The sequence below is a fragment of the Macrobrachium nipponense genome, chromosome 20 (genome assembly GCF_015104395.2).
Source record: "Macrobrachium nipponense isolate FS-2020 chromosome 20, ASM1510439v2, whole genome shotgun sequence".
NCBI lineage: Eukaryota > Metazoa > Arthropoda > Malacostraca > Decapoda > Palaemonidae > Macrobrachium > Macrobrachium nipponense.
The window spans coordinates 28,613,639-28,634,398 of NC_061089.1; the positions used below are offsets into that span (position 1 = coordinate 28,613,639).

The 20,760-nt window shown below is 34.7% G+C and overlaps 1 protein-coding gene across 2 annotated transcripts in view; it reads right to left on the bottom strand.

Moving 5' to 3' along the window:
* LOC135224166 (protein Wnt-4-like) overlaps positions 1-20,760 on the bottom strand; it is a 314,368-nt gene that overhangs the window by 173,449 nt on the left and 120,159 nt on the right. For both annotated transcript variants that reach the window (XM_064263046.1, XM_064263052.1), the window contains exon 2: positions 5,163-5,227. In XM_064263046.1, the coding sequence (XP_064119116.1) occupies positions 5,163-5,164 (2 nt within the window). In that variant the 5' untranslated portion in view covers positions 5,165-5,227. The remainder of the gene's footprint in view (positions 1-5,162; positions 5,228-20,760) is intronic.

Genomic DNA, 20,760 nt, shown 5'->3' on the forward strand with positions numbered 1-20,760 from the left:
GCTGTTAGTGCTATCTTCTTTGCAAGTCGAAAATTGCTCATTTTTAGTTTTATGTAGCTACACAAAAATAAAAATATTATTATCATTATTATTATTAGTAGTAGTAGTAGTAGCCGTAGTAGTAACCCAACCCAAACCGTCAAAAACGACAGAAAAGCATGAGTCGAGACGGCAAGTCACGAAGCTAATGATGCAGTCCGTAGTTCGGACTGAAGGGTTTTCATTTTACGTTTGAATTTGGAGTTCATCTATTGGATATTATTGTTGAGCATAAATGACATATACATGTATGTAAACACATACTGCCTTTTATGATTATTATCATTATTGTTATAGATAGTTGTAGTTTGCTTCCATGACTCATGTTTCCTTAATTAAGCTTTTGCAGAAAGTGACAAAAAGCTGTAAACCATGTACATAACTACAATAAAGGACTGCAACACCTTAACCGGATTTCCCTGAAAAACTGCCATGCAGAGAATTCAAAATCCCCTTTACAGGATGTGCAAGAAAACTATGGAAAAGTATTCGACACAATCACAGTCGTAAAAAAAATAAAACAAGCGACGAAGTTTCTTTGGCGCAACCGAGTTTTCTTTACAGTGTATAATTGCTGTATGAAACTCTCAGCAGCGACCCATAAAACCCTCAGCTCCAACCCATGAAACTTTCAGCCATATCGCGGTGGGGCCTGTGTTGTTGCCAGACGCAAGATCATAGCTAAATTTAACCTTAAATGGAATAAAAACTATCGAGGTTAGAAGGCTGCCATTTGGCCTGTTTGATGATTGGAGGATGGATGATCAACATACCATTTTGGAGCCCTCTAGCCTCAGCAGTTTTTAAGATCTGAGGGCGGAGAGAAAAAGCCTGGCCGGCAGACAAATAACCACCTCAATAGCTTCCTTTTACAGAAAACTAAAAAATCAAAGTTCTCGTTTGGAACAGGAGTGTTAGTAGCTAAGGACAAGTCTTCGGTCAAGGGCTCTTCAGGAAGGATGCAATTAGCCTTCCGTCTGAGAGGACCCCCTATTTAGAAGCCAAATGTAAGTCAATAACGTCGCTTTACAAGCTTAGATAAGCCTGCTCCTTTGAAATACGCAACAACACTATCGGCGCTACATACTATATAAAAAAACACACACACACAGCTTAAGTAACCCAATTCAAAACATTACCACGTAACATTATCAAGCATTACCAAAGAAATTATCTGTCAAGTAAAGAAAGTCGGTCAATTCTAATCGCAATAAGGCGACTTTTGAATTAGTAGAGCTATATGACTCTTGAAATAACAAAAAAAAAAAAAAAAAAACCCTATCTGTAAGAGAAAGAAGAGGAAGAAGAAACACCTCTTAAGGAACGGTGAGTCGCGGTCGTATTTTGCAACAGAGTACAAGTGCAGATTAATAAGCGAAGAGGGTACGACAATGTATATTTGATTTGCTGTCGCTCGCGAAGCTTCATTTAATCCTGAATAATGCCCTAAGAATGCATTCATCTTGTCCTTGAAATATGAGAGCTGAGAGAGAGAGAGAGAGAGAGAGAGAGAGAGAGAGAGAGAGAGAGAGAGAGAGAGGCTCCTCCTTCCTAATATGCCTTCCTCCTGGGCTGGGTGGTACTCGCCATCCTCTCTCCTGTTACGTCTTTTTGCTTAACATTCAAAATATTATCTTAAGCATCGCGATGAAAGCTTCTAATATCAGGCACACCCTCCTGATGTTCTGCGAGAGTAAAGATTTATTTAATACGTTCCTTTTTTTTTTTTATCTCGCTTTAATCTGGAAGAGGATCTTTATTGTCTGGCCGCACATTTGTGATAATCTTGACGAATGTCTTCATTAAATGGTTTGCTGATATTTCTCTCTCTCTCTCTCACTATGTGTGTGTGTGTGTTCTTATAGTGTGCATATACATATATATATATATATATATATATACATATATATATATATATATATGTGTGTGTATATATAATATATATATATATATATAATATATATATATATATATAGATATAGAGAGAGAGAGATATCGAGAGAGAGAGAGAGAGAGAGAGAGAGGAGAGTATACATAGTGGTACATATATATATATATATATTATATATCTTTATATATATATATATAATATATATAATATATATATAATATATATATATATATATATATATATATATATTATTATATATTTATATTATATATATATATATATATCTATATATATATATATATAGTATGAAATCTAGAACGATAATACTCTCTTTATTAACGATATGATAATTGATGAAGGGAATTCATAAATAATGGGAAGTTGCGTATTTATACCTCTCACATTAGGAAGGCTTCTAATTTTTCCTCACCTCTGACGTATCCTTCTCGAGTTCTATCCGATGATTAATTAAAAGCTTACCAAAAATTTCGTCTAATCGTCGTGAGAGAATTTGTGAACAAATAAACACTGGTTTCAGTGGTTGCATTTTTACCGTTGCGATGGAACTTTGTTTTCAACACCACAGGTTATGGCATACACATACACACGCAGAGAGAGAGAGAGAGAGAGAGAGAGAGAGAGAGAGAGAGAGAGAGAGAGAGAGAGGAGAGAATTTTCGTGATTCTTTTTTATTCTTGTGTCTGCTGATTTGAGCAACTGCTGAATCTTTTTATTGTATACGCACCGAATTTATCTTCAATTCTGCACTAGACTCTTATATAATATTTTATAGTCAATGCATCATATTCTACTGTATGGAAATTTTCAAAGATGTTATTGCGACTCATTTTAAAAACAACGCATTTGTATAACGGAAAAAATATCAACAAAATGTAAATGGAATTACAGATTAAGACTGACATGCATCATTCGTCCCGTCATTTTTTGCGGATTTTGTTGTTGTCTTTACGTCAGATTAAGCTGTTCTTGCGCCAGCACGGGCTCTTGCTCTTTAGAGCAGCTCGTGAGTAAATGTCTGATTTCAGTTTTGAGGATGATGGACATTTTGGAGAAGAAAAAAAAAGAAAAACTCAGACAATCTCTGGAACGACGACGATGCTTACTAAACTAGATTATCTCAGTCTCTAAGATTCTTTTAAATCGAGGAAAAATAAAATGCAAAATTATTCACCCAGAGTGAGGCAATCCTTTCAAAAACTCAACAAAAATTCCAGGAACGACTTTGGCTCAGATCAGGAATCGCAGATATATCTAATCTTTCGCAGAGGTCAAGGGCCAACTAATAAAAATATCATCTGAAATTCTCCCTCTCTCTCTCTCTCTCTCTCTCTCTCTCTCTCTCTCTCTCTCTCTCCTGGAGGTGAAATTCCCGGCCCTCATCCTCACCCCTCCTCCTCTGCCAGTGTTCTTCTACCCCTCCTACCTCCCTCCCCCGCCGTACTAGTAATTTTCATTACTGTCATAACTTATAATTTGTACAAAACAGGGTTGGCAGCAAACGCTCCTTCCAAGTAGTAAAGAGGGCCGAGCCCTCCGTGTGAATGAGAAAAACCTCGTCCGTGATGTCAGGCTAAATCGAATATACGAGGCTCTTAGCGCTGATCTTCCATGAAGAGATTCGGGTCTCTCTCTCTCTCTCTCTCTCTCTCTCTCTCCTCTCTCTCTCTCTCTATCCAGGGTTAGATACAGTTTAATTCAACCGAACCAAGTAATATATAATTGAATAGGACGCTACGTGTAGATACGGTGTTATAGGGGAGTGAAGGAGGAAAAATGTGATAATTTTCATTATTTTGATGATGGAGATGCAAATATTCAATTTAAGAAAGTTCACAGCAAAGATCCCGCTCTGGCAATGATTAAATTTTGGCGCGAATTGGTAAAAGAATTTTATAGGTATTCTTGACTCGTTCTCTGTGGAATCTGTGATGGCGCGTTTTTATGTATAATCACAAGGGACTCTCTCGTAAACGTAATTACTTACTTGGCAAAAATAAAATCTATTAGTTAATCTCTTTCCTGACTCATTTTGATTAAACTAATTATATTTCTTTATGTTTTCAGGTTAACATGGGAGTAAGTGGATCATCTCGGAATATTATTCTCCTGACAATTTTAGCAAAATGACTACCCAAGATGCAATTTGTTATCTTGCTTTCGTTACAGCTCCCTGTTTATACAATGCTTTGTATTTTTCCCGCAACGTCTTTTCTTTTCATCATTCTTCTCTCACATCTGCCTGACTGTTTGGTCTTTCATGGGAGAAAACTCACGATAAAATTCGTTTTTTAAAGACTCCTCTGTGTGTGTGTGTGTGTGTGTGTGTGTGTGTGTGTGTGTGTGTGTGGTATATATATATATATATATATATATATATATATATATATATATATATATATTATATATATATATATATATATATATATATCTCGAAATCTCTAGAAGACAAAAAAGAATTGGATAAATTGGCATCTACCTCAAGCATCGTAAGGATCCTTTAAAAGTAAATCTACTCTACAGTATTACAGGGAAAAGACCTCTTTGCTTTCACTTTTTTCCTAACTTTCCTAACAAATAAAAATAAAAATTTCTAGCAGCAACTGTTGTTTATAAAGCAAGCTTTCTGTGTTACGGCATTAAGTACTCTACTTTGCCTACTTCGTAACAAACATGGATAATTTAAGAAGCATCCAAACTGGCGACAAGATGCAATGGAAACGTACTTCGAAGTAAATGCTGTCTGACACGCTACCATTTTCTCTCAAGAGATGAGTTCTTGATCCCTTCATGCTAGCTAGCTAGATTCCTTGTCTGCCCTCTAAGAATCAGTAAGCGCGAGTCACTGCTCTGATGAAACTGTTTAATCTACAACATAAATATTTGTAGTTTTCTACTTGGAGATAATCCTGACAACTTCAAAGAATCTATGCAGCAGATGAAGGAAAGTAAAAAAAAAAAAATGGTATTAGTATAAAATCTGTTTATAAACCGCCTACTGTATCGGATAACTCCACCAGTGTTTCATAGGTTTTCTTACCAGTGTAACCACTGGTAAGAAAACCTATGAAGTCTGACTAAATATAAAAAAAGATAAAAAAACATTAAAATTCATATTTGCTTTAGACAAGATAGGCTTAGTCCGTCATTCCAAGGGCCTGCATGAATAAAAGGGATCAAACTGTGCAAAATACTTAAAATTTAAAAGACTTACATTAAGGTTGATCTGAAATCCCCCTCAGTACTAGGTGAGAAACTTCGAGGTCGCCAGGTAACGCTCTGCAAAGAGAAGGAGTTAGATGAAATACCTAATAAAGAAAGTCGTGATAGAAAATGGATTTCTTTTTTAATAAGTTAGACACATACAGACTAGCAAAGTCAGGCATCGAAATAGTAAGTTTTTTTTTTTTCTTTTCTAACATTTTTTGGTACAATAATTTTTGTTAAATATCTGTAATAGAAAAGATTGTTCTTCGGGTGAGTCAATTAGTTATTTCCAAGATCACCTGAAGTAAATACTTTATATTCCTTTCAAGATAAGAATTTTATTTTATCTATGATAATTATTATCTTTCATATTTTTTTCGTTTTTGCTAAAATTAATTTCATTTATAAATTTCTTTGAAAGAAAAGCAGAGTAAACGAAGAACGGCACGTACAAAGCTAGTGACACCCGCAGCTATATTTTCGAATCCAGGCAAGAACCCTGACGGTGATTCATAAACTTCGCGAGAGTTCTTGCAGATGATTAGCACAACCAAAGCTGGCCTTCGGTATGAAGCATCATAAACGGAGACCCACCGCAGCTATTTACAAACGATGGTCTAAAATTTCTAAAACTGCTTGATGAACCGAGGATCAACAGAAACGTTATAAATGCAGTGCCTGGCAAGAATGAGTTCATCTCGATCGTTATCAGCTGGACACTGAAGTGATGTGGATCTACATGACATCACCTTCCTCTTCATCCGTGGTCGATTAGAAATACCTAAGTTTGCACCACAAATAGCTACGATTAATACTGGATACAATTATAAATTTCAAATAATTTTAGAAGCGCTTATTTAACCTGAATGGATTCATTCGTGTTTTAAAGTATGCATGTGTCATTTAAGAGAAATGATTTTACCATCATACTAATCCTATCCAAGATTCTATATACAACTTGTGGTCTAGATATATTTCTTAAAGGACCCGTCTGTGACGTACACGTGCAATGACGTACATGTGTAAATCTCGGAAAACAGCGACGGGCGTTTACATTCGGGTATGCGGAGACCTCAGGCGAGAGTTGTTTGTTATTTCAGACCGTTGTCACTGCTCTTCATAATACTTGTAATAAAACTGGGAGAATAATTCAACGCTGGAGGTCCTTGTCAATTTGTTTTTTCTGAGTGGGAGGATGATATGCAAGAAGATTGTCTCATGTCAAGAGATGATTTGGTATCAAAAGATTTGGTAGAAGTTTCTGACTTAAGAGGAACTTATCTGTTAATGAAACTGAAACTCCGATAAATTTAGAGGTTTTCTTATAATTAGGAACGATATTAAGTGACTATTCGCTTCGATTATGTATTTAAACATGGGTAATCACAAGCCTTTGCATATAGCAGTTATAGCGTAAGTGCAACTATTTGGGCCTGTTACCCTGAGAGACAGTTCATACATAGTACGTGGATATTTATTTCGCATTCAAAAGTGTGAGGTTCTGTAAAAGAAAACTATTGAGATGGCTTTGTATGTCCGTCCGCACTTTTTCTCTCCGCCCTCAGATCTTAAAAAGTACTAAGGCTAGAGGGCCGCAAATTGTTATATTGATCATTCACCCTCCAAACATCAAACATACTGAATTGAAACTCTCTAGCCTCAGTAGTTTTCATTCTATTCAAGGTTAAACTTAGCCATGATCGTGCATCTGGCAACGCTATAGGAAAGGCCACCACCGGGCTGTGGCTGAAAGTTTAATGGGTCGCGGCGTATTCATTATTATATGCTGTACAGAAAACTCGATTGCGGTGAAGAAACTCGGCTCATTTTTTACTTGTTTATTGGTGCTGTTATTTATGGCTGTTGTTCCAGCTTCTTACACAGTATTGAAATTTTCTAGTCTTGGTTAGAAGTTTCCTTGCTTAAAAATATATTTAAAAGTATTTATGGATATATTCAAAAGTATTTAGTTGTTTTTGCTTTTTTATTTATTTATTTATTCATATACTCAATTATGTACTATGTACCATGTGTATAATAATTGTAATCTACGTTCATGTAATATAATAATAATAATAATAATAATAATAATAATAATAATAATAATAATAATAATAATAATAATGTTTCGCGTATAAGGCGATATTGATAATCATCCAAGAGTAAAACTGACAAGATGTCATAAACCACATAATGTTGCCAGCTATCTGAGAGAAGTAAGACGAATCAGAAGAAAAATACAAATGCACCAGCCAGATCTCATGAAGACCTCCTTTGTTGTAATACACAGTACAAGGCACTGTATGACCGTTTGATCATTATTCTCAACTTCAACAGATGCTACGTATTCAATAAAAGACCAAGGAACCCACACGAAGCTCCATTATTGTCTTTAACTGTTGTTGTTTCTCAACGTCCAGCTGAGCATTCTCACTTAGTCAGACTAGAGTGTCTACAAGTATTTGCTGTCTCGGGTTCCATCTCAATCATTCTTCGACTCGTATCTGCTTGATCAAGCACTTGACCAAAAGTCTTCTGTTGCTGGTCGCGTTGTTCGCAAGACACCTGGGAAGAAAAGTTCCCTTGTATTCCCTACCTTTTTGTACACGCAGCTAGTCCAGATTTCAACGCGTAAACAGAGAGGCAGTCACTCATTCACAACTAAGTTTTCCTCATAACGTCGACCTGATGGCCTGTTTTTGATGCAGATAATAGGAGGATCGAAAGGATCGCTCGGGCAGGCGTCGTCTGAGCGAGCAATTGAAGGATGAACATTCTTCATCAATGGCGTTCTTTACTCAGCGTCACACAGAAAACATGATGTAACTAACGTTTTACTGTTTATTCACTAGATTTCTGTCTGCTCATCTAGTGACAACGTTAGTGGGTTTCATTTGACTTATGATATAATGGTATACTTGAGTTTACGAAATGTCTTATACCCAGCAGCATACTTCAGTATATCCAACGTCACCGACCATAGGTGTTTCAGCGCCAGTAAAAAGAAATCGGTCAGTCAACTGATAAAAAAACAATTATTACAAAAATCCAACAGAGGTGACTTAATTTTTTAATTTTGGACTACGTCTAGGTCCTCAGAGCAATATTATACCCATGGAAGGGGAATCATAGCAGCTATACATCCTTTAGACTGAGTCATTGCCTTGAGAATCGAAATATGTATTCAAACGTTAAAGTTGACTTATTTGCTTGACTGTTTATTATCAGATTATTTTTTTTTAATGACGCAAGACAAGGGAAAGGAAAGGAGAAAATATAAAATATTGATTAAATGTATAGAGGAATCTTTTTAGAATATGTCTTATTTACTGGGTCAAAAGTATGTTTGAAGACATTGCTAGGAAATAAGTACTAATTGTTAATGAGGTACATGACATCACATCCATTTTCTCGAAATTGTATTTTCTTTAAACAATATTCTATACGGATTTTATTGTTAACAGTATATTCCATAAAGTGTCACAGTTATTACTGCTGATCCATAGATACTAAGCACTGGGAACTTTATGGTGACAAACTGACAACCGAATTTACGGATGACCTTCTAACTTTATTTTTTTTTCTATGATCTTGATGCTAAAGTTAGAATCAGAGAAGTCAGCCTTGATTTATCCTGGATCAGATGTCACCCCGATAACATGCTAGATTTTTTGCAGTTCTCTGTAGAAGGATGAACCAACATAGCACAGAATATTTGATTATACGAGGTGTATCCGAATCGTGCTGCATTTTTCAGTATTGTAAAATGCTTTTAATTTATCAATTAAAAGTTTTCAAAATTTGTAATATATTTTTGAAATACTAAGGATAATGATAACAGCAATAGCTATCATTATTCGTTGTCGTCACTATTATCATTATTACTATTTTGTCGTTAGTATTTGAAATAGCGAGGTTCAATAGCGAGTTCCCTCTTCAGTGAAATGGAAAATGTTTTCATACACTAATTAAAAATGTAATATATATATATATATATTAAATATTAAATATATATAATATAATGTTAATATATTATATGATATATTATTATATATATATATTGTGTGTGTGTGTGTGTATGTAGTATGTAATATCTATATATATATATATTAATACACACACATACATACATATATAATACTTTTATATATATATATATATATATATATATACACACACATACAACATTATATATATATATATATCATATATTATATATATATATATTATATATATATATATATTTATATATTATATATATATATATAATAATTATACATAAAACAATGATTCGTGATGTATGTTTGAGGAATGGAAATGAAATGCTGATTATATTTAGTCCTCTGAATATTTTAGATCAAAAGACAAATCGATAATGGTTTACATACACTGATTAATTTTCTTTGTGGTATATAATATGTAAGTATATATGTATATATATATATATATACGTATATATATATATATAATATATATATACGTATATACATATATATATAATATATGCCATATATATTATATACTATATATATATATATATATATCTAATATATATATATATATCTATATATATATATATATATATATATATATATATTTTATATATATATATATATATATATAATGATATATATGATATATATATATATATATATATATATATATATATATATATATATATCTATATATATATATATATATATATATATATACTATATATATATATATATAGTATATATTTTTATATATATTTACTTTATATCATAAAGGTTATGCCACGGAGGGAAAAATGAAGGCGAGAGAGTCAAGAACTTTCAGTCTAGCTAGACCCTTTACTCAGGCACAACTGATCATACAAAACAAAAACATAGTAAAAGTAAGCTTAATATCCAAACTGACATTACAAGATTAGCAATAAGGTCGATTTCACTCTACAGAAACGAGGAAACGCCTGAGGGCAAGATTAGCGATTTTAAGCAGCCACACCTTGGAGGAGCACACACAAGTGTCAACAGATGATTCATCCAGAAAGCAATACATTTTGAAAAAACAAGGAGGCATATACGACTTACTACCATGAAATTTACAATTGTTCCCAAAAAATGAGTGAAAAGACGAAAATAGGATAGAAATATATCGAGCAAGAGAGAGAGAGAGAGAGAGAGAGAGAGAGAGAGAGAGAGAGAGAGAATAACTATATACATGTGGGACTAATTAATTAGTAGTTCATTTATTTTAAGGTCTTTCATAAACATTTTACAAATATATGGATCCAAATGGAACAATCCCAGACTAAGATTTAGGTTGTTTTTATTAGTGATTTGTATAATTGCAGATTCCAGTAGATTTCTTGAAACATAATCATTAGACCTAGCAATTACAGAGGTATCGCCCCAATTTATAAAATGAGATTTTTCACTCAGATGGATAAACAGTGCATTTGAAGTCTGGGCTGTTCTAACTTAATTCATATGCTGCTTAATACGTACACATAAATTTTTACTTTACTGACCGACGTAAAAAGATGGGCAATCCTTACATGGAATTTTGTAAATGATGTTATTTGTTACGGGACTATTCTTAATTAGCATATCTTTCATGGTATTGTTATAAGAGAACACTACATTAACATTAAACGATTTAAATATTGATTTTATTGTTTCAAATCCACGAAAGTAAGGCAAACTAAGTACATTTTTAGGGGTTTCTTTTTCATTACTAGCAACACTGTAAAACTTGTTGTGAGTTTTTTGATAACATAAATCACTATAAGTGCGTTTACTTTTCTAAGATCGCTAGGGTGGGGCCAGGTAGAAAAGGCAGAGTTGTCATATCTACAGGTATGTAAGTCCCATTAAATGCTTCCCGCAGATATAATCCTTCTTAGGAGGATTCGCTTTAGACCTTGGGAGTCGAGGGAAAGGGTTTGCTTCTTCCCTGTTAACTTTTTTTTTTTTCTCATTCCCGATTCTACTTAGCTATTCCTTCTTTCTCTTTCTATAATTATAGATGCACTGAGTGGCCTGTTGGCTCCGGTGTTTGGAAAAGACAACCACTCATTTCTTCTCTGCATAACATTTTTATCAAAATCATCCAAGTCAGTCACAGGACTCACTTTCTCTTTCCTTTTTTGAAACACGAGATTCCACTAAATTTCCCGCCTCTCTTGCTTCTTAAGTCTACGAATAGTCATTTCTAACACTTTTGTTGCTTCAGATGTTCTCTGGATAGCCTTCGAAACATCAGTTACAGGACCTTCAAGATGTTTTTATAAAATGAAGTATTTCAGGAAGTTATAGACTATTTCCTTGGCCTCAGGTGGTGGGTGAAGACGTTTACGGAAGTCACTTGGGCTGGGCTGTCCATACTTTTCACAGTGGGTGATATTGACCATGACCTTTTAAATCCTCTTAAAAACCTAGGTCCCCTGAACTCATATCTGGCATCGCCGCGGAAAAATATGCCATATCTTCATTTTAATTATTGAAACTGAGGTTTTAACGAAGAATGTACGAAATAAGATATATTCAAAATATCTGATGCAAACAAAGAATCACATTTCAAGAAATAAAAACTACTCCATGAAGCTAATATGATTACCATAACATGAAAATTGGCGGCAACGTATGATATCTGTACAAGCCACTCCACAGTGATCTTAGAAAAGTAAACGCACTATAGTATGAGGTGGGTAGTAGAGATCGTTTCCTATCTTTTTTATGTATTCTATTTCTTGGTCAAGATATTGTGGACTCGTGATGCGCAAAGCACGTAAGAACATAGAAGAAAAATTGAAATTTTAATATTAAGATGGTGGCCAGAATAAAAATGTACATATGTTAAATTATTTGTGGGTTTTCTATAAATACTGAATTTACATTGGAAAGGTTCTCTATGTATTAATACATCTAGGAAAGGGATGACATTGTTATTTTCAAGTTCAACAGTGAATTTTATGGATGGCACTAAATTATTCAATTTGGACAATAAATCATTTACATCGATACCAACAGGTAAGACTACTAAGATGTCATCTACATATTTGTACCATTTTATATACTTCGTGATCAAGTTATCCCACACACACATATATATATATATATATATATATATATATATATATATATATATATATATATATATATATAATATATATATATATATATATATATATATATATAATATATATATATATATATAATATATATATATATTGTATATGTATTTAGAAAACTAAATATACAAAAAGGAACAAAATTCTTAACATGCAACCCTATATTTCTTCTGGGTTGCCGTTATAAAGAAGCATTCGTAGCACCGCTCAAAGCACATAGCTCACGCCATCGCAGATGAAGATGTACGCGATCCTTAAAGCAGAGAAATCTCGAGAATTCGAGAAGAAAGAAGATTTGGCTCCACTCAGACAAATACATTTATATTCATACCAATGGCTGAAGTCGGACAACCGACTCCTGGATGCTCTGTTACGTAAGATTTCGTGTTTGTGTCGTTTTAGCAATTGATTTATGGGGGACGGTGTAAATGGGTCCAAAAGTTCATGCTCAGAATAATGCCAAATAGCATACTATCTTAGAAAAGGGTGCCATTTTATACAGCAACTGGCACAAAAGGAATCAAATTCTCTGGGGCATACTGCGATCACCTTTACCTTTCTCCCCCATCCCCCTCCCTTTTTTTTGAACAGCGCAAATGCCTCAAAGAAAATAGGATTTTCTTAAGAACTGGAAGAGATGCTGCGCACCAAAGTTTACCAAAAAGGGGGCAGCTACTTGCATAGTAAACAGTGTTCCAATGAAAACCTTTCCTTTGTTCAGCAATCAACTACAGTTCTTCTGATGCCCACTGCAGACCATTTGCTAAGATTACAACTAAGTACTTATTAATAAAGTACGGCACATGAAGAATGAAAAGGTATAATTAATTTTAGCACGATGCTTCTATTATTCGGCTGCTCTACTTTATAGGCTCTTTAGCGGATTCATTCATAAGCATGACAATTTATTGACGATGTACCGAGGGTAAATTCAGACTCAGACGCCCACTTCTAAAACGGCAAACCATAAAAAAAAAAATGTACTCGTGGGTTTCAATGACTCGGATTTTGATTTAAGAAAACTAGACCAACCAGGTGGAAATGCAGACGTTAGTCTCTACCACATATACCGTAAAATCAATATGGAAAATCGGCTAACAATTGAACGGAGGGAAACTTGTCTGCTTGGTTTATGGAATTTAGTCTGCCAAGCTAACCACTGGGCACTTTCGGGCACTGAAGATACTGACGACAACGAAAAGGTGGGCTGGAGTGGTTGGAAAGCAAGATAAGTATTAGGATCTATAGGTGGAACCGAAAGAAAAATCCACAGTTGCACTTGGAAGTAATAGTCAGAGAGGCTGGACAGAAAGATTGACGAAAGGAAGTGGGAATGAACGTGAAGTAAATGGCTAAAAAGTGAGTGCAGCTAGAGGCTAAAAGGACGCTAGAAACAGCTTCTTTTGACAATGCCTACAGTGTACCACGCACGGTGCACTGACTGTACTAACACCCTACGGTAAATATTTTCTGTTTATTTTACTCCATTCATCCCTGACTCCAGCAAGCAAGCTAATGACTACCCATTCGAGAAGAGACGAGCAAGCACACACACGTTGCATTGTTTTGTTCGAACTTGACCTTCAGGATGCTGTGATGCTATCTCGCAGAGTGTTTATCAGTTTGCTTACAAAAGTTAGCCCACGTTGTGCTGGGTTTATTGGTTTGACATGGTTGCACAACCACCTGTGATTACATGCGCCCTTTATATAAAAAGTCTTCTCTACTTATTCGTTCGAACGTTGGGACAGACGTCATAGATATTTTAAAAAATGTAGCCACAACTTCAATTTCCCAAGAATCTTTCAGAGTCAGAACTCTAACGTCAACCGTAGAATGTTGGTGAGGAAATTTGTCGTTATGTTTTCGTGAAATCTTTTTCCTTGCCCTTGTTTATTCTCTGCTTCCTTATTGCACTAAAATATTTGATCTTGTTATTGTCTTCCATGATAAGAGATGATTGTTTTTATACTGAAGAGGGGAAATTCCAATGACGAAGCTAAAACAATACCGCTGAGAGGCAAATGGCTGCTGAACTCACATATTAGTGGTACAGAGGATTTAAAGCTTTCTGAATACATATCTTAACTTTACAATACAAATGAAATAGTTTCTTATATTAATTTAGAAATGATTACCCTAAATATACATAAATATTGTTTAAACATATCAGTCATCGACAACTATTAGTAAAAACATATGATTAAGATTTCAATGTGAATATATCAAACGTTTTAAGTAACAATGAGAAGTACAGCAAAAATTAAAGATTTTCTCTTAATTTCATCAAAAAAGAAAAATCAAATCAAATCAAATCAAATCTGTGACGTGTAATATGCTTTTCTACGCACAGACACATACACACAGACAGATACAATATATATATATATATATATATATATATGTGTGTGTGTGTATGTATGTAGTATGTATGTATGTATGTATGTATGTGTTACAAATTTTTGGTTATCACCGTGATTCATATACATGCATTAAGCTACAAATTCCCTTTAATTTCCAATTCGATCTACCTTGGAATTCATATATTTTCATATATGTTAACCGAAGAGGAAGTTTTTAGTTTATAATAATTTCGTCCTATCGTGGATTCGAACCAGGACTTCAGTGACGTTATGTAGTATGTATATGTATAATGTATATGTATATGTATATGTATATGTATATGTATAAATAAATATATATAATATATATATATATATATATATATATATATATATATATATTAGCACGCCACAAGTTTTTGTTTTTTTTTAATGAAATAAAAAATATTTAATTTTCTAAATATGCAGGTTCGTTACGTATGATGTTATATAATCACACTGAAATTTTAAATATATAACTTTAAAATCTTTTCTAAAATCATGATAAAACGAAAATGTAGTATGCGTAGATTAGTTGTCAGTGGCAAACGGACCATTTATACTTCAAATTCTATATATATTGTTCCTCATTTTTCAATGTTTTTAAAAAAGAAAATAAACGTAAACATACATATGATATGTTATAAAAGCAGTTCAATTGAAAACGAGTTATTTTCATGAATATTTGTTTATGGTAAATGAATATCTGTCACCTGCACTGCATTTTAGAATAATGTAACGCTTCTGAGAAGAAATGAACAAAAAAAAAAATTTAAAGCCGAGGAAGGTGTGTGTGTATATATATATATATATATATATATATCTATATATATATATATATATATAATATTATATATATACCTTCCTCGGCTTAAAATTTTTTTTTTTCATTTCTTCTCAGATGCGTTACATTATTCTAAAATTAGATTTTAAGGGGCATTTGTAGTTCGATATATGTATATGAATCACGGTAATGTGATAGACTTATATACAGTACCAGTCATAATACTTTGCGTGGTAGGGAAGATGGAAGAAGTAAAAGAGTACAATAAACTAAAAATATTCAGGAAAAATCAATTATCAAAGCAATCATTATAAAATTTGGAATGAATAATCACCAACTCCTGCCCTAGTACTTGATAGGCATGCCACAACGTTTACGGACTTTCTGGAGTGTCCAGGGCATTGAATCTGAAAACTGCTGCAGGAGGGACTCGTCCAGATCGTCCCAAGCGCGTTTCAAACTTTGCGCTGCAAGACGTGTCCTCATTCAGTAACTTTCTTTTTATGATTGCTTAATGATTGAAATGGCTGGGGAATTCCCTGTCTAGTCGTGGATATATTCAATTCCACAATCTCTAAGCCACAAAGTATTCTGTTTGGCGGTATGATCCCCATTGCACGAATCTTCATCTAATGCCATTGAAAATCAGCCATTGAAACGAAAAAAAATTCAGCTGAGTCAAATTGACTAATTGGGAACTTAACTAGAGCTACTGGCTCACTCACAGAAAGTGTAACTCTGTGTAAGAGCTCTTCAGTAACCTGTTGGATGTTGTGACAGTTGGATGTCGAATTCTTTTCTCGTGCTCTGCCATAGCCGCTGTTAGCATTATTTTGTGTGGTTGAGTGAGTGTGGTTGTATTATCAATGTCTAAACCGTATACTTCCATTGAGATATTGTGTGAGAGTGATACAACTTTACGAGGAAGGCCTTAAAACTGGTGTAATTAGCCAAATAATTGGCGTGAAACAACGGACTTTCCAGAACATTCTGAAAACTTTTCGTGAGTCGGGAGGGAAGGAAGTACCCAAGGCTAGGACCAGCACTGGGAGGCCCCATATTATTAGTAAGAAGGGGGGGTTAAGAGTTTTCGCCAGGAGCATTGAGGTCTCAATGTTCATGGCGAGAACTCTTAACCCCCTATTACTAATAATAGGGGGCCTCCCAGTGCTGGTCCTAGCCTTGGGTACTTCTTTCCCTCTCGATTCACGAAAAGTTTTCAGAATGTTTTGGACAGTCCGTTGTTTCACGCCAATTTTTTTGGCTAACTATTACACCAGTTTTAAGGCCTTCCTCGTAAAGTTGTATCACTCTCAAACGATATCTCAATGGAAGTATACGGTTTAGACATTGTTAATACACCACACTCACTCAACCACACAAAATAATGTTAGCAACGGCTATGGCAGAGCACGAGAAAAGAATTCGAAATCCAACTGTCACAACATCCAACAGGTTACTGAAGAGCTCTTACACAGAGTTATACTTTCTGTGAGTGAGCCAGTAGCTCTAGTTAAGTTCCCAATTAGTCAATTTCACTCAGCCGAATTTTTTTTCGTTTCAATGGCTGATTTTCAATGGCATTAGATGAAGATTCGTGCAATGGGGATCATACCGCCAAACAGAATACTTTGTGGCTTAGAGATTGTGGAATTGAATATATCCATGACTAGCCAGGGAATTCCCCAGCCATTTCAATCATTAAGCAATCATAAAAAGAAAGTTACTGAATGTGGACACGTCTTGCAGCGCAAAGTTTGAAACGCGCTTGGGATGATCTGGATGAGTCCCTCCTGCAGTAGTTTTCAGATTCAATGCCCAGGACACTCCAGAAAGTCCGTAAACGTTGTGGCATGCCTAAAAAGTACTAGGGCAGGAGTTGGTGATTATTCATTCCAAATTTTATGATGGTTGCTTTAATAATTGATTTTTCCTGAATATTTTTAATTTCTTGTACTCTTTTTCTTCTTCCATCTTCCCTACCACGCAAAGTATTATGACTGGTACTGTATATATATATATAATATATATTATTATCTATTTATTTATATATATATATATATTATAATATATATATATAAGTATTTATATATATATATATATATTATATGTATATATATATATTATATATATATATTAAAGTATATTATATATTAATAATATATTATATATATATTAAGTAATATATATATATAAATATATAATATATATATAGATATTATTGATCTATGATATATATATCTATAATATATTTATAATATATATATATGTAATATTATATAAATATATATAGATTAGATTATAAAATTTTTGGCACATAGCCAAGCGCCGGAGCCGAGGGGCCATTCAGCGCATATATATCTTAAGAATAAAAAAAAGTCACTGACCCACAAACAAACATACACAAAACCAGTCTAACATACAAATCATTCATTCATAAAAACCAAACAAGAAACCTAAAACAATTAAGAGAAAATTACAATTCATAAAAAAGACCAATATTTAGGTGAGCACCTTCACCTAAAATATCGGCAAGAGTCTTATTTGCCAGCAAACAAGCTCTACGGTTGGTTTCAAAATGAGGGCACTCCACCAAAATATGCACCACAGTCAAATCCACATGACAAGTGGAACAGCGAGGAACCTGCCTATCCGCTCCACTCATCATTAGATACCCGTGAGTATATTTAGTGTGGCCAATACGTAATCTAGCTAAAACTATCTCAGACCTTCTATCCATCCGGCTATGAGGCCAAGGATGAACAGAAGGCCTAATCGACTTTAATTTAAGATTATTATCTAAAGTAGACCAGTGGGCCTGCCACTGGTCTCTACAATAAAATCGAATGGTACTTTTAAATCAGATACAGGGACGCCCATGTTGGAAATGTGCCTAAGCCTAGTTGCAGCCTTAGCAGCAGCGTCGGCTCGCTCATTCCCAACAATTCCAACATGGGACGGAGCCCAACAAAACCTAACAGAAAATCCTCTTCTATTAATCAAAAGATAAAACCAATCTTGTACTTCTTGCACTAAAGGGTGGCAAGAGACTAGGCTTTTGAGAGAAGATAAAACACTCAAAGAGTCGGTAAAAAATGGGGTAAAAAAACCCTTGTTTGTTAGTACAAGAACTATAAAAAACATATTTAAGAGCAGTCAAAACTGCCAGCAGTTCAGCTGTAAAAACAGGGGAATTAGATGGAAGCTTCTTTTTAATTATATTATCACTAGTCACTACAGAGCAACCAACACCATCAGAACCCTTCGAGCCATCAGTATATATATGATGAGAATCACCATGTTCAGAAGCATGATCCAAGAAACTTGCCCTCAACTGATCACCAGAACTGTTGCTCCTGCTTTCCTAATTGGGCAGATTTCTATGCGAGGCCTATTTCCAAGGAGGAATCTTTGAGGGCGAAATTTCAGCTACTGCATGGGGGTAGTAATCCCACCTCCCTTGGGCAGAGCTGGGCTAGTCGAACAACTTCAAGCTGGCTTTGGCAGACTAGGTCTATTTGGGGCTCTATCAGATGGTTCTCTTAGTACTTATAGTTGGGGTTCAGCTTTGACGTAAGTACTCTTGATAGGACTCTCAAGCCCAATTCCTCCCTACGGATACATAATGGGGGAAAACCTGACTCAACATATAGGCTTTCTACTGGTGAAGTTCTATAGGCTCCCGTACAAATACGTAAAGCCCCCAATATTATGGACAACATCTAATTTCTGCAGTGTGTCTTGCACGCACAACCATAAACTTGGCAACCATAATCAATTTTGCTTAGGCATAAAACCTGATACATCCTCAAGAGGGTGATTCGATCTGCCCCCCAATTAAAATTAGACACGACTTTAAGAATATTAAGACGAAGCTTCACGTTACATACAACTTCATTAACATGTTGAGTAAAAGTTAATTTTTTATCAAATGTAACACCTAGATACTTAATGCTATCTTCATGAGGTAAAATCGAATCATTTAAAAACAGTGTAGGGATCTCTTCCACTCTTCTTAATCGACAAAATCTTATAGCTTTGGTTTTTTCTGCTGAAAATTTGAACCCTTTAGCACTGGCCCATGATGTTGAAGCATTAATAGCAGTCTGAATCATTTGACAAGCTTCGACAGCTGTAGACTTACTACAGATTATTGCATAATCATCAGCAAAGGCCAGACCATGCACCCCGACAGGAACTTGTTCTAGTAGGCCGTTGACAGCTACATTAAAGAGTGTTGGACTAAGGACGCTTCCCTGAGGTAACCCTTCTTCTTGAGGGTAGGCAGAAGAAATGTAAGAGCCCACTCTTACTTTCAGGTAACGTTCTGTCAAAAAATCTTTCAGACAATAGAACAAATTTACCCACACACCCCATCAACAAGTTGCATAAGGATACTTCTGCCAGGTAGTGTCGTAGGCTTTTTCTAGGTCAAAGAACACTGCAACAGTCTGGTTTTGCACAGCAAAAGCATTCTGTATCTCCCGAGTAAGGAAACATCAAGGGTCAGAAGTACTTCTATTTTTCCTAAAGCCAAACTGCCGATTAGATAAAAGATTCTTTGAATCCAAATGCCACACAATCGAGCATTGACCATCCTCTCATAAATCGTTGGCTAACACAACTGGTTAGAGCAATTGGCCTATAGTTTTCCTTAGGAAGGTGGAAGAAATCTTTTAAAAAGGTTTTAAAACCGGTATTTGCAATAATCTATATCTTCCAAGACTCTGGTGAAGTTCCTGAAAGCCAAAAACTGTTTAAAATGTCTAAAAGAAATTGTTTTGTTAGGCTTCTAGGTAGCGTAAAAATTTAAAAACATCATTGATAGTAGAGTAAATATCATCTTCCCCAGGAGATGTGGGGAGGATAACGAGATTGCATGATCTAATTCTTCATGGTGAAGGGAGATTTATACGACTCTGAATTTAAACTAACAGCAGGAACAACCGTGGTACCGTCCCTAATATTCCTGAGTGCAGGAGAGTAATGTAGGGCACTAGATATATTGGAGAAATGCCTACCAAAGGTCTGCAACTTCTCCAGAATCAGATATGAGGAAGCCATCAATTTTCAATATAGGCAAGGGAGGTGGGAGAAAATTTCCCTTGCAGCTGTTTGGATTCTGTTCCAGACTAATGACATCGGCGAATCATATTCTAATTCACTTATATATCTGATAAACGATTCCCTCTTTGCTTGCTTAAATGTTTTCTTTTGCTTAGCAAGAGCTCTTTTATAGATAATTTTATTTACCAAGTAAGGGTATCTACGATATCTCTTGTAGCAAGTTCTTGTTATCTTTCGGCTCAATGCGCATGCATCACAC